Source organism: Microcaecilia unicolor, chromosome 2 (genome assembly GCF_901765095.1).
Source record: "Microcaecilia unicolor chromosome 2, aMicUni1.1, whole genome shotgun sequence".
Taxonomy (NCBI): Eukaryota; Metazoa; Chordata; class Amphibia; order Gymnophiona; family Siphonopidae; genus Microcaecilia; species Microcaecilia unicolor.
In genome coordinates, this window is record NC_044032.1 from 480,954,508 (window position 1) to 480,968,457 (window position 13,950).

Below are 13,950 nucleotides of genomic sequence, written 5' to 3' on the forward strand. Positions count from 1 at the left end.
GCGGGCCCACCCCGGAGGAGTTGGAAAACACTCTTACCTCAAAGGTATTGAAGACTCCGGAGGCTCAGATGAGTGGGAAAGGCAGGGAAAGGGCGAACCTATATGCCGGCATCCACTGTTGGTGGGTAAGGACAGGGAAAGCAAGGCAATATGTCCACATCCACAGAGGTATGGGTAAGGCAGGGAAAGGGCTAACCTATGTGCCTTTAAAGTGAAGCTGCTATAGCCTCCAACACCCCGGTTAACAACTGGCAAGCCAGGAACCACCTCCCGGCAGATTTTTCTGGAGCTCGAACAAGCTGCAGCCACCCTGCTAAGGGAGATAGAGAATACTGAAGAGGCAGTGGAGCTAGCTGGCCAAGAGGGCACTGTGAAAGTTTGAGTGCTCTCTATCTCCCCTGCTGGTTGATGGACATAACCCATACGTAATGGCTTCATCTGCTTGATGACAAGGAAATTGGTTGATATTCAAAAGCAGTTATGTAATCAATTTAGTGCCAGCAGTATAAGCGATTTAAAAAAAATTCCCTGGGATTGAATGGATAATTTTGTTATGTAGAAATAGTTTTACTGCTAAAATTATCTAACTGATAAGGTGGCAGGATTAGGGACATTCTGGGGACAGTGCAATGTAGATGTCTAACTTACATGTCTATTTAGTAATACACAGCTGCTAAAATTATCAAATAGATGGCCAAGTGGGCTGCACAAATAGCAGGTATAGCTAAAAGAATGTCTAATTTCAACAGTTCAGCTTATATGTGGATATTCAGTGATGCTACCTCAATGAATAGCGTCACTGAATATACATATGATTTGAGACCATCTTAGACATTTCAAATAAACATTCTCCATGCAACTGAATATTGACCATATGATGCATGAATGTCTTTCTTCCACATTCCTAGACTGATCTGTATTTTTGATGTATATCTGAAAGGGCTGTGAGCCAAAAATAAGGTAAATTTATGTTCTTAAACTATTATCTCCTCTAGGTATCTGATTTCTTCAATGGTTTCTTGTGTCCTACCTGGTATCTACCTCTTAATGGCAAATAAAAAGACTTGAACAGCAGTTATTATTACTTTATTAAGTTGCATAACATGCATTATAAATTATATTACTCAGGTTACAGGTATGACTGCTCTTTAAGGGGATAATTATATAAAACGTTACTGCTTTTAATGCATGTTTCACACTCAGAAAATGTCTTTTACAAAGCATGCATGCAACCCAGTCTCAGGGCACACCACAGTCTGGTTTTCAGGATGTTCACAACGAATATGCATGAGACAGATTTGTATGCACTGCCAACAAATCTGTACAAATCTAATGCATAATCATGGGGGGTGGGGGTTCTTGAAAACCAGACTGGCTAGGTATGTCACAAAGGACTAGGTTGAGAAACCGTGTGTTAGATGAGCTGCAAATAGGTGTTCCTGGGGTGTTCAGCCAGAGCAGAGGTGGAGTTACAGTGTACATACCTATTTTACAAAATATGCATATTCACATTTATAGAATACATGTACAAATTTACACTTGCCTTGGAGCAGGTGAAACATTATGCAAGAGTATTTGTGTGTTATTAAAGGTTATTAAAGGAGTGTATTTCTTTTATGAAGGCAGATAGAGAACATTGGGGTTCTTTTACTAAGGTGCGCTAATGGATTTAGCACACGCTAATAAATGCTAAGAAGCCCATTTTATACCTATGAGCTTCTTAGTATTTAGCACGCACTAAATCCGTTAGCATACCTTAGCAAAAAGGACCTCATACTTATGTTGCCAATATAAATTAGGCACAACATTAGGTACATCTTTGAGAATTTTTATAGGTGCCTTGTTATAAAATTATCCCCTTAGAGAAGTGTTAAACAAGTTTTTTAGCTATAAGGAAATCTTTAAGGCATTTGATTTGCCAGACACCAACTGAAATAAGGATTATTGTTTGTAAAACAGCCCACCATAAGACATTGCTGTTAGTGTCTTCACTTTTCTGACGAAAAAATTCTTCACGCTCCTGTTGAAAAAACAAGTTAGGAAAAAGTTTACAAAAATGTTTATATGTGGAATGGTTTTCTATTATATCATAGATTATTCAAAACAGTTCCACAAATATAAATTTTTTTTCAAGTATGTATCAAAAATCATGCTAACTGAAGGGCCCTTTTACAAAGGCGTGCCAAAAAGTGGCCTGCAGTAGTGTGGGCACATGTATTGGGCACGGGTTGGACCGTTTCTCTACTGCGTCTGGAAAAAAGTTTGGGGGGGGGGCTGGGAAATGGACATGTGGCAAAATGAAAACCAACGCGCGTCTATTTATGGCCTGAGCCCTTAATGCCACCCATTGAGTTAGTGGTAAGAGCTCGCGTGTTACCCGTGCAGTAACCATCCAGCACACACCAATGGCCGATTACCGCTGGAAACACCTCCACAGTAGAAAAAAGAAAATTATTTTTTACCATAGGTTTTCGGCACACGCCAAACTCTGAATTATTGCCAGGCGCAGGAGCTAGCCAGACGGTAATAATGATTTGCCCTTATACACCTTTGTAAAAGGGCCCCACAATGAACTGAAAGTAATTTGAAATGTTGTTACCAAAACAGTCATTAAATAAAGCATGCCACTTTTCTTGACTCCCACCACAGGAAATCTGAGGATCTATAACTGATTATGCCACCTTATGACCTTGGGGATCAATTTTCCCAATGTGAGACCAGAAAGAAGGTTGTGGTGAGTATTTGTTTGGAAGGTTTGGGTGAAGAGTGCACATGGTTTTTTAAGCAGAGGTATCGCTAGGTAGTGAAACAGCTCAAGGCTCAGGCCCATATAGGGGGTAATTCTGTAACAGTGCCTACTTTCTTTTCTGGAATACCAGCATAGCAAGTGAAATAAGCACCTGTAATTCAGGTGTGCGCATATACGCTAAGAAAGCAAATAGAATGTTAGGTATTGTTAGAAAGGAATGGAAAACAAAAATGAGGATGTTATAATGCCTTTGTATTGCTTCATGGTTCGACCGCACCTCGAATATTGTGTGCAATTCTGATCACCACATCTCAAAAAGATATAGAGGCATATTTTCAAAGCACTTAGTCTTCCAAAGTTCCATAGGTTTCTATGGAACTGTGGGAAAGCTAAGTGCTTTGAAAATATGCCTCATAGTAGAATTAGAAAAGGTACAGAGAAGAGCGTCGAAATGATAAAGGGGATGGGACGACTTCCCTATGAGGAAGGCTAAAATGGCTATGGCTCTTCAGCTTGGAGAAAAGAAAGCTGAGGGGAGATATAATAAAGGTCTATAAAATAATGAGCAGAGTAGAACAGGTAGACATGAATCGCTTGTTTACTCTTTAGGGGACATGCAATGAAGCTACAAAGTAGTAAATCCTTCTTATCTGTTCCCTTCTCCACTACTGCCAACTCCAGACTTCGCGCCTTCTGTCTCGCTGCACCCTACGCCTGGAATAAACTTCCTGAGCCCCTACATCTTGCCCCATCCTTGGCCACCTTTAAATCTAGACTGAAAGCCCACCTCTTTAACATTGCTTTTGACTCGTAATCACTTGTAACCACTCGCTTCCACCTACCCTCCTCTCTTCCTTCCCATCCACATTAATTGATTTGATTTGCTTACTTTATTTTTTTTTGTCTATTAGATTGTAAGCTCTTTGAGCAGGGACTGTCTTTCTTCTATGTTTGTGCAGTGCTGCGTACGCCTTGTAGCACTATAGAAATGCTAAATAGTAGTAGTAGTAGTAGTAAATTTAAAACGAATCGGAGAAAATATTTCTTCACTCAACGTGTAATTAAATTCTGAAATTTTTTGCCAGAGAATGTAGTAAAAGCAGTTAGCTTAGCGGGGTTTAAAGAAGGTTTGGCTACTTTCCTAAAAGAAAAGTCCATAAGCAATTATTAAAATGGACTTGGGGAAAATCCACTACTTATTTCTAGGATAAACAGCATAAAATGCATTGTACTGTTTTGGGATCTTGCCAGGTTACTTGTAACCTGGATTGGCCACTATTGGAAACAGGATTCTGGACCTGATGGCCCTTTGGTCTCTCCCAGTATGGCAATATTTATGTACTTTAGACTGGTTGTAGCCAGTCTAAACCAAATGTTATACAGCTAGTAAAGCACAAAGGGATTTTTTCATGACTCTTTGTGCTATTAGCAGCTACCGAAAACCTTATTCAAATGCATTACAAGGAGCTTGTTAGTATAAAAATGAGCATTCCAAGTAATGCACAGACAGTTCTTTGCACAGAGCACCTACCTTTGTGTAAAATTTTACAGCAGATCTGGACCTGTCAATATGGTCAGCAGTCTGCACTTTATAGTAGTGCAAGCAGATTGCCCCTCATAAGGTAGGTGCACGTGGACGGACAACCCCACAAACCTTTGGTATCCTTGGTGGTACAGTGGATCACCTCCTGACCCCCTGCTATCTTCATGCCTCTTGACCCCCTGCTAAAACTTCTTGGTGGTCTCAGTGGACCCCAGTATCCCTGAACCCCCTCCTAACCCCCCAGTGCCCTCCTGCTAAAAAAAAAATCTCTGGTGGTCCCAGAGGATCCTGAACCCCCACAGACCGCCCCAGGCAAGACAGGCGAATATTGGACTTCAAATTTGATTATTTGGTTTAAACGTTTTCGTGTTAGAAACACGTCCATCTTCCACATGTGTCATTTTTTGCACATTCTTTTCTTTTGAAAGCCCCAAAATCTGCCAGATATCTACTTGAAGACAAAAATGCTTTCCAAAGTGCTCTGCTCAGACAAATGGTCATGGAACCCACGAGGGAGGGAGCGACGCTGGATCTGGTGCTCACAAATGCGGATAGCGTGTCAAATATCCGAGTGGGTGCCCACCTGGGCGGCAGTGACCATCAAACGGTTTGGTTTGATATGACGGCTGAAGAGGAGGGTGGCCACTCAAAACTCAAAGTCCTGGATTTCAAGCGTGCTGATTTTAGTAAAATGGGGGAATACCTAAGGAGGGAGCTGATGGGCTGGGAGGACGTACGAGAAGTGGAAGGACAGTGGTCCAGGCTGAAAGAAGCTATAAATAGGGCCACAAACCTTTATGTAAGGAAAGTAAATAAAAGCAAGAGAAAAAGGAAACCACTATGGTTCTCCAAGCAAGTGGCTGAGAAAATAAAGGCTAAAGAGTTCGCATTCCAGAAATACAAAAAAACTCAAGACGAGGAACACGGGGAGGAATAACGGAGGAAACTGAAAAAAGCCAAGAGAGAGGTACGTCTGGCGAAAGCGCAAGCGGAAGAACAAATGGCTAGAAAGGTAAGGAGGGGTGACAAAAATTTCTTCAGGTATATTAGTGAAAGGAGAAAGACAAAAAACGGAATTGTGAGACTAAAAGATACTGCAAACCGCTATGTAGATAATGATGAAGAAAAGGCAAATTTGCTAAATAGATACTTTTGTTCTGTTTTTACTGAAGAAAATCCGGGAGAAGGACCACGATGGACTGGCAAAAGTTCATTTGAGAATGGAGTGGATATAGCAACGTTCACGGAAGAGAGTGTGTATCAACAACTAGAAAAACTAAAGGTGGACAAAGCCATGGGACCGGATGGGATCCACCCCAGGATATTGAGAGAGCTCAGAGAGGTTCTGGCGGGTCCTCTTAAAAATTTGTTTAATAAATCCTTAGAAATGGGACAGGTTCCGAGGGATTGGAGAACGGCGGAGGTGGTCCCTCTTCACAAAAGTGGTGATAGGGAAGAAGCTGGAAACTACAGGCCGGTAAGCCTCACTTCGATTATTGGAAAAGTAATGGAAGCGATGCTGAAGGAAAGGATAGTGAATTTCCTGGAAGAAAATGAGTTGCAAGATCCGAGACAACATGGTTTTACCAAAGGGAAATCGTGCCAAACGAATCTCATTGAATTCTTTGATTGGGTGACCGGAGAATTGAACCGTGGACGTGCTATAGACGTAATCTACTTAGATTTCAGCAAGGCTTTTGACAAGGTTCCCTACAGGAGGCTCTTAAATAAACTGGATGGGCTGAAGATAGGACCCAAAGTGGTGAACTGGATTAGGAACTGGTTGACGGACAGGCGCCAGAGGGTGGTGGTGAATGGAGTTCGCTCGGAGGAGGGAAAGGTGAGTAGTGGAGTGCCTCAGGGATCGGTGCTGGGGCCGATTCTGTTCAATATATTTGTGAGTGACATTGCCGAAGGGTTAGAAGGTAAGTTTGCCTATTTGCGGATGATACTAAGATTTGTAACACAGTGGACACCCCGGAGGGAGTGGAAAGCATGAAAAAGGATCTGAAAAAGCTAGAAGAATGGTCTAAGGTTTGGCAATTAAAATTCAATGCGAAGAAATGCAAAGTGATGCACTTAGGGAGTAGAAATCCAAGAGAGGCGTATGTGTTAGGCGGTGAGAGTCTGCTAGGTACGGATGGGGAGAGGGATCTTGGGGTGATAGTATCTGAGGATCTGAAGGCGATGAAACAGTGTGACAAGGCGGTGGCCGTAGCTAGAAGGTTACTAGGCTGTATAGAAAGAGGTGTGACCAGCAGAAGAAAAGAGGTGTTGATGCCCCTGTACAAGTCGTTGGTGAGGCCCCACCTGGAGTATTGTGTTCAGTTTTGGAGGCCGTATCTTACTAAGGATGTAAAAGGAATTGAAGCGGTGCAAAGAAAAGCTACGAGGATGGTATGGGATTTGCGTTACAAGACGTATGAGGAGAAACTTGCGGACCTGAACATGTATACCCTGGAGGAAAGGAGGAACAGGGGTGATATGATACAGACGTTCAAATATTTGAAAAGTATTAATCCGCAAACGAACCTTTTCCGGAGATGGGAAGGCGGTAGAACTAGAGGGCATGAAATGAGATTGAAGGGGGGCAGACTCAAGAAGAATGTCAGGAAGTATTTTTTCACGGAGAGGGTGGTGGATGCTTGGAATGCCCTCCCGCGGGAGGTGGTGGAGATGAAAACGGTAACGGAATTCAAACATGCGTGGGATAAACATAAAGGAATCCTGTGCAGAAGAAAGGGATCCTCAGGAGCTTTGCCTAGAATGGGTGGCAGAGCTGGTGGTTGGGAGGCGGGGCTAGTGTGGGCAGACATATACGGTCTGTGCTGGGGCTGGTGGTTGGGAGGCGGGACTAGTGCTGGGCAGACTTATAAGGTCTGTGCCGGGGCTGGTGGTTGGGCGGCGGGGATAGTGCTGGGCAGACTTATACGGTTTGTGCCAGAGCCGGTGGTGGGTGGCAGGGATAGTGCTGGGCAGACTTATACGGTCTGTGCCAGAGCTGGTGGTTGGGAGGCGGAGTTGGTGGTTGGGAGGCGGGGATAGTGCTGGGCAGACTTATACTTTCTGTGCCAGAGCTGGTGGTTGGGAGGCGGGGATAGGGCTGGCCAGACTTATACGGTCTGTGCACTGAAGAGGACAGTACAAATAAAAAAAAAAAAAGTAGCACATATGAATTTATCTTCTTGGGCAGACTGGATGGACCGTGCAGGTCTTTTTCTGCCGTCATCTACTATGTTACTATGTAAATAGATCACATGGGACAAATTGCACTAAGTTAAAGGATGCAGAAAACATTTTAACAGCTATACAGCTAACGGCATATTAGAATACTGACCCCGATCTATGGAGAACTAAAATTCAGCTCCTCTATTTATAGGATCACTTCTTAGGCATATAACAGAAAAATATCCTTTGTCATAAACTTCCAATAAATGTAGTTTAAAAAATAACCAAATAAAAACAATACAGCAATACATTAGGAAAGGTAACCCAAATTATAACTACATGATGCTAGGTTCTGTATTAGAAGTCACCACCCAGGAAAAAGATCTAGCTGTCATTGTAGACAATACATTGAAATCTTCTGTGTGGTGTGCTGTGGCATCCAAAGAAGCAAAGATACAGACGTTCAAATATTTGAAAAGTATTAATCCGCAAGCGAACCTTTTCCGGAGATGCGAAGGAGGTAGAACGAGAGGACATGAAATGAGATTGAAGGGGGGCAGACAAGAAAATGTCAGGAAGTATTTTTTCACAGAGAGAGTATGGAATGCCCGCTCTATCTGTAACAAACTCCCCTATATCCAGGACCTCTTTATCTCGCGTCACCTCCATCTGCTCGCCATAACAGAAACCTGGCTCTGCCCTGATGACTCTGCTTCAGTCGCAGCCCTGTGCCATGGCGGTTATCTATTTTCACATACTCCTCGCCCTGCTGGCCGTGGGGGTGGTGTTGGACTACTTCTCTCTCCCTCCTCCAGATTTCAACCCCTTCTTCCACCTCAATCTCACTGTTTTTCCTCCTTTGAAGTCCACGCTATTCGAAGAGGCAGAGGAGAGAAAAGGCGGATAGAGTCATTTATCGTCCCCCTGATAAGTCCCTTTCATCCTTTCTCAGTGACTTTGACGCCTGGCTTGCCTTCTTCCATGATCCTTCCTCTCCCTCTCTCATCCTTGGTGACTTTAATATTCCTGCTAATGATCCTTCCAACTCTTATATTTCCAAGTTACTCGCTTTAACGTCGTCCTTTAATCTCCAACTATGCTCCACCTCCCCCACTCATCAAAATGGTCACTGTCTTGATCTCATCTTCTCCTCCAACTGTTCACCTTCTAGTTTCCTTGCCTCTGATCATCCCTCCTCTGATCACCATCTTATAACTTTCACACTTAAATCTCCTCCCTCCCAGTCCGTCCTATCCTATCTAATTTATCTAGGAATCTTCACGATATTGACCCTTCATCTCTATCCTCCCATGTTTCAAACCTCCTCTCTACTGTGGCACCATCCACGTCTGTCAACGAGGCTGTTTCTTCTTACAACAATACTCTATCCTCTGCCTTAGACACTCTTGCACCTTTGATGACCCGCCCTGTAAGGCGTACAAAACCCCAACCTTGGCTGACTTCTAATATTCGCTACCTACGTTCCTGTACCCGCTCCGCCGAACGCCTCTGGCGGAAATCTCGGGCCCTTGCTGATTTCTTACACTTTAAGTTCATGCTGACCTCCTTCCAATCTGCTCTTTTACGTGCCAAACAGGATTATTATATCCAACTGACCAACTCTCTTGGCTCTAATCCTCGACTTCTCTTCACCACATTGAACTCTCTCCTCAAGGTGCCCCCTCCCCCAACTCCCCCTTCATTATCTCCTCAGACCCTTGCTGAATTCTTTCACAACAAGGTTCAAAATATAAACCTTGCTTTCTCTACCTCACCAGCTCTCCCTCCACTAGTCCGTTCCCCTCTCTCTCCTTCCCCTCATTCCCTTTCCTCCTTTCCTGAAGTTACTATTGAGGAAACTACACTTCTCCTTTCTTCCTCAAAATGTACCACCTGTTCCTCTGATCCCATTCCCACACACCTTCTTAATGCCATCTCTCCTACTCTTATTCCTTTTATCTGTCACATTCTCAACCTCTCACTTTCCACTGCAACTGTCCCTGCTGCCTTTAAACATGCTGTGGTCACACCTCTCCTTAAGAAGCCTTCACTCGACCCTACTTGTCCCTCTAATTACCGACCCATCTCCCTCCTTCCTTTTCTCTCCAAATTACTTGAGCGTGCTGTTCACCGCCGCTGCCTTGATTTTCTCTCCTCACATGCTATTCTTGACCCACTACAATCTGGTTTTCGCCCTCTCCACTCAACCGAAACTGCACTTACTAAAGTCTCCAATGACCTATTACTGGCTAAATCCAGAGGTCAATATTCCATCCTCATTCTTCTTGATCTTTCCGCTGCGTTTGACACTGTCGATCACAGCATACTTCTCGACACCCTGTCCTCACTTGGATTCCAGGGCTCTGTCCTTTCCTGGTTCTCTTCCTACCTCTCCCTCCGCACCTTTAGTGTTCACTCTGGTGGATCCTCTTCTACTTCTATCCCTCTGCCTGTCGGCATACCTCAGGGTTCTGTTCTTGGTCCCCTCCTCTTTTCTATCTACACTTCTTCCCTTGGCTCATTAATCTCATCCCATGGCTTTTCCTACCATCTCTATGCTGATGACTCCCAAATCTACCTTTCTACCCCTGATATCTCACCTTGCATCCAAACCAAAGTTTCAGCGTGCTTGTCTGACATTGCTGTCTGGATGTCTCAATGCCACCTGAAATTAAATATGACCAAAACCGAGCTTCTCATTTTCCCCCCCAAACCCACCTCCCCGCTCCCCCCGTTTTCTATTTCTGTTGATGGCTCTCTCATTCTCCCTGTCTCCTCAGCTCGAAACCTTAGGGTCATCTTTGACTCTTCTCTCTCCTTCTCTGCTCATATCCAGCAGATTGCCAAGACCTGTTGTTTCTTTCTTTACAACATCCGTAAAATCCGCCCCTTTCTTTCCGAGCACTCTACCAAAACCCTCATCCACACCCTTGTCACCTCTCGTTTAGACTACTGCAATCTGCTTCTTGCTGGCCTCCCACTTAGTCACCTCTCCCCTCTCCAGTCAGTTCAAAACTCTGCTGCCCGTCTCATCTTCCGCCAGGGTCGCTTTACTCATACTACCCCTCTCCTCAAGACCCTTCACTGGCTCCCTATCCGTTTTCGCATCCTGTTCAAACTTCTTCTACTAACCTATAAATGTACTCACTCTGCTGCTCCCCAGTATCTCTCCACACTCGTCCTTCCCTACACCCCTTCCCGTGCACTCCGCTCCATGGATAAATCCTTCTTATCTGTTCCCTTCTCCACTACTGCCAACTCCAGACTTCGCGCCTTCTGTCTCGCTGCACCCTACACCTGGAATAAACTTCCTGAGCCCCTACGTCTTGCCCCATCCTTGGCCACCTTTAAATCTAGACTGAAAGCCCACCTCTTTAACATTGCTTTTGACTCGTAACCACTTGTAACCACTCGCTTCCACCTACCCTCCTCTCTTCCTTCCCATCCACATTAATTGATTTGATTTGCTTACTTTATTTATTTTTTTGTCTATTAGATTGTAAGCTCTTTGAGCAGGGGACTGTCTTTCTTCTATGTTTGTGCAGCGCTGCGTATGCCTTGTAGCGCTATAAAAATGCTAAATAGTAGTAGTAGTAGTAGTAGTAGTAGTAGTGGATGCTTGGAATGCCCTCCCGCGGGAGGTGGTGGAAGTGAAAACGGTAACGGAATTCAAACACGCATGGGAGAAACATAAAGGAATCCTGTTCAGAAGGAATGGATCCTAAGGAGCTTAGCTGAGATTGGGTGGCAGAGCCGGTGGCGGGAGGTGGGGATAGTGCTGGGCAGACTTATACGGTCTGTGCCAGAGCCAGTGATGGGAGGCGGGACTGGTGGTTGAGAGGCGGGGACAGTGCTGGGCAGACTTATACGGTCTGTGCCAGAGCCGGTGGTGGGAGGCGGGACTGGTGGTTGGGAGGCGGGGATAGTGCTGGGCAGACTTATACGATCTGTGCCAGAACCGGTGGTGGGAAGCAGGGCTGGTGGTTGGGTGGCAGGGATAGTGCTGGGCAGACTTACATGGTCTGTGCCCTGAAAAGGACAGGTACAAATCAAGGTAAGGTATACACAAAAAGTAGCACATATGAGTTTATCTTGTTGGGCAGACTGGATGGACCATGCAGGTCTTTTTCTGCCGTCATCTACTATGTTACTATCAAGCTCATTTTCAAAGCACTTAGCCTCCCAAAGTTCCATAGAAACCTATGTTACTATATAAAATAACAGAGCTGCCAAAGGGTCACCATTTTTCAGAGGGAGATATTAGTACACACCCACAGCCCCGCCCCACTCTGCCTTGGCCCCACCCACTCTACCTCATGGCTGTACCCCCAGCACACCTCAATCCCATTGCAGAAAATATTTTATTTACACCTTCCATATCATCAAGCTGATCAATCCATAGACTGGTGGGTTGTGTCCATCTACCAGCAGGTGGAGATAGAGAGCAAACTTTTGCCTCCCTATATGTGGTCATGTGCTGCCGGAAACTCCCCAGTATGTTCTCTATCTCAGCAGGTGGTGGTCACACACAGCAGCAGCTCTGGCTAGGCCTCCAAGCCTAATCCTTAGGTTTTGTTGAGGCCTGGGGTTGAGGGCTCTTTTGAGCAAGTGCAAACCTGGTGGTGCCAGGTCCCTCCTTTTCTCCCCCCTCCCGCTGGCTCCGTTTAAAAAAAAAAAAAATATATATATATTTTAAACGTCTTTAAAGGCGTTTAATTCGACGTTTCTTTAAACGTTCATTGCAGCTACTCACTGGGACACCAGTTCGTTACAGCTCGGAGCGGCAAGCAGGTAATTTTACCTTTTTATAGCGGGCAGGGGGTTCCCCGATTCTTCTCCTCGTGGCAATGGCGTCGGAGGGCGAGGGCGCAAAGGGTCGCTCCCCGGATCGCTGGAGCGCTTCTAGAGGGGATGCGGGGGTTTTACAACCTGATTCGCCCTTGATGGGTGATAGTTTAGTGACCGATGAATGTCCCGGTCGTTCCTCCGGCGTGGCGGTTTTTTCCCGCCATAAACGCCCATCCCCCGCTCCTCGCCTCCGCCATCTTGGCCGGCCACGCGGCTCGGACGGCTTCTTCGGGGCCGCCCTTGAGGTTGGAGACATTAATGCCATGAACGCCCTTAATTTGGGCGACGGCACAAAAGCGGCTAAAGTTAAGCGCCGTTCTTCCCGCGCGGCTCCTTCACGGAGTTTCGCGCCGGACGCCATTTTGGATGCGCAGCATGTCTCTCCCCCGCTATTGCGAGCGCCGGTTGAGAGTGAGTCTAGGGCTGTTGCCCAGGCTGCGGAAGTGCACAGTCTGGGGGGTTTCTCCCCCGAGTTTGTTTTGCTGCTGCATCAGGCTTTCCTCATGCAAAACGCTGCCCCTGCTCCCTCTTCTGATAAAGAGGTTGAGGTTCCCAGAGGTAAACGCCCTCGGGTTGATTTCCAGGCCTTGGAGGACTTTGTCTCCTCCGATGTAGATGGGGGCAGCGTGTCTGAGGTCTCCCAACGATCCTTTGCGGATTCCTTGGAGGAGATAGATCCCCACTCGGATGGAGCGGATGACCCCTCTGCAGCGCGGCTTTTTAGCCCAGAGGATTTGCCCAACCTGTTGTTACAGGCCATGGACACTTTGAAGATTTCCTCTCCGGAGGACGTCTCTCCCTCAGCCCCTGTTGGCTCTGCCATTATGCTGGGGACGAAGCGCCCGCCTAGAACCTTCCACGTGCATGATGCCATGCACACCTTAATTGCGGCTCAATGGGATGTCCCGGAAACGAGCCTTAAAGTGGCTAGGGCTATGTCCCGCCTCTATCCTTTGGCTGTGAGTGAACGTGAGGCCTATCTGTGGCCTACCGTGGATTCTTTAATCACTGCGGTGACTAAGAAAACGGCGTTGCCGGTGGAAGGTGGCACGGCCCTAAAGGACGCCCAAGACAGAAGATTGGAGGCGGCCTTAAGGTCGTCCTTTGAGGCAGCTGCTTTAAGTTTGCAGGCCTCAGTTTGCGGCTCCTATGTGGCCAGGGCGTGCCGGACTATGGTGCAGCGGGCTTCCCCCTCGGATCATTCCTTGAGGGCTGATTGGCCGGCCCTGGAATCGGGCTTAGCCTATTTGGCAGACTTGCTGTATGATGTCTGGAGAGCCTCAGCTAAAGGCATGGCTCAGACAGTCTCTGCGCGGCGGTGGCTTTGGCTGAAACATTGGTCTGCTGACCACGCCTCTAAATCCCGCCTGGCTAGATTGCCTTTTAAAGGCAAGCTGCTCTTTGGGGTCGAGCTGGACAAAATCGTGACCGATCTCGGCACGTCTAAGGGCAAGAAATTACCAGAGGTCAGGGCTCGGGTTAGTACTCGTCCCGATACCTCCAGAGGACGGTTGCAGGAAGCCCATCGGTACCGCCCGGGCAAGTCGGGTTCCTCTGCCCCCTCTTCCTTCAAGAGGAATTTCTCCCCCAAGCAGCATTCCTTTCGCAGAGACCGCCGTCCCGGAGGTGCTCCCTCCGGTCC

At 46.3% G+C, this 13,950-nt stretch overlaps 1 protein-coding gene across 2 annotated transcripts in view; it reads right to left on the reverse strand.

The window, feature by feature from the left end:
* Positions 1-1,830: 1,830 nt before the first annotated feature.
* The window catches only part of LOC115462578 (transmembrane emp24 domain-containing protein 11-like), a 132,671-nt gene continuing 120,551 nt past the window's right edge, over positions 1,831-13,950 (reverse strand). For both annotated transcript variants that reach the window (XM_030192572.1, XM_030192573.1), the window contains exon 5: positions 1,831-2,020. In XM_030192572.1, the coding sequence (XP_030048432.1) occupies positions 1,871-2,020 (150 nt within the window). In that variant the 3' untranslated portion in view covers positions 1,831-1,870. The remainder of the gene's footprint in view (positions 2,021-13,950) is intronic.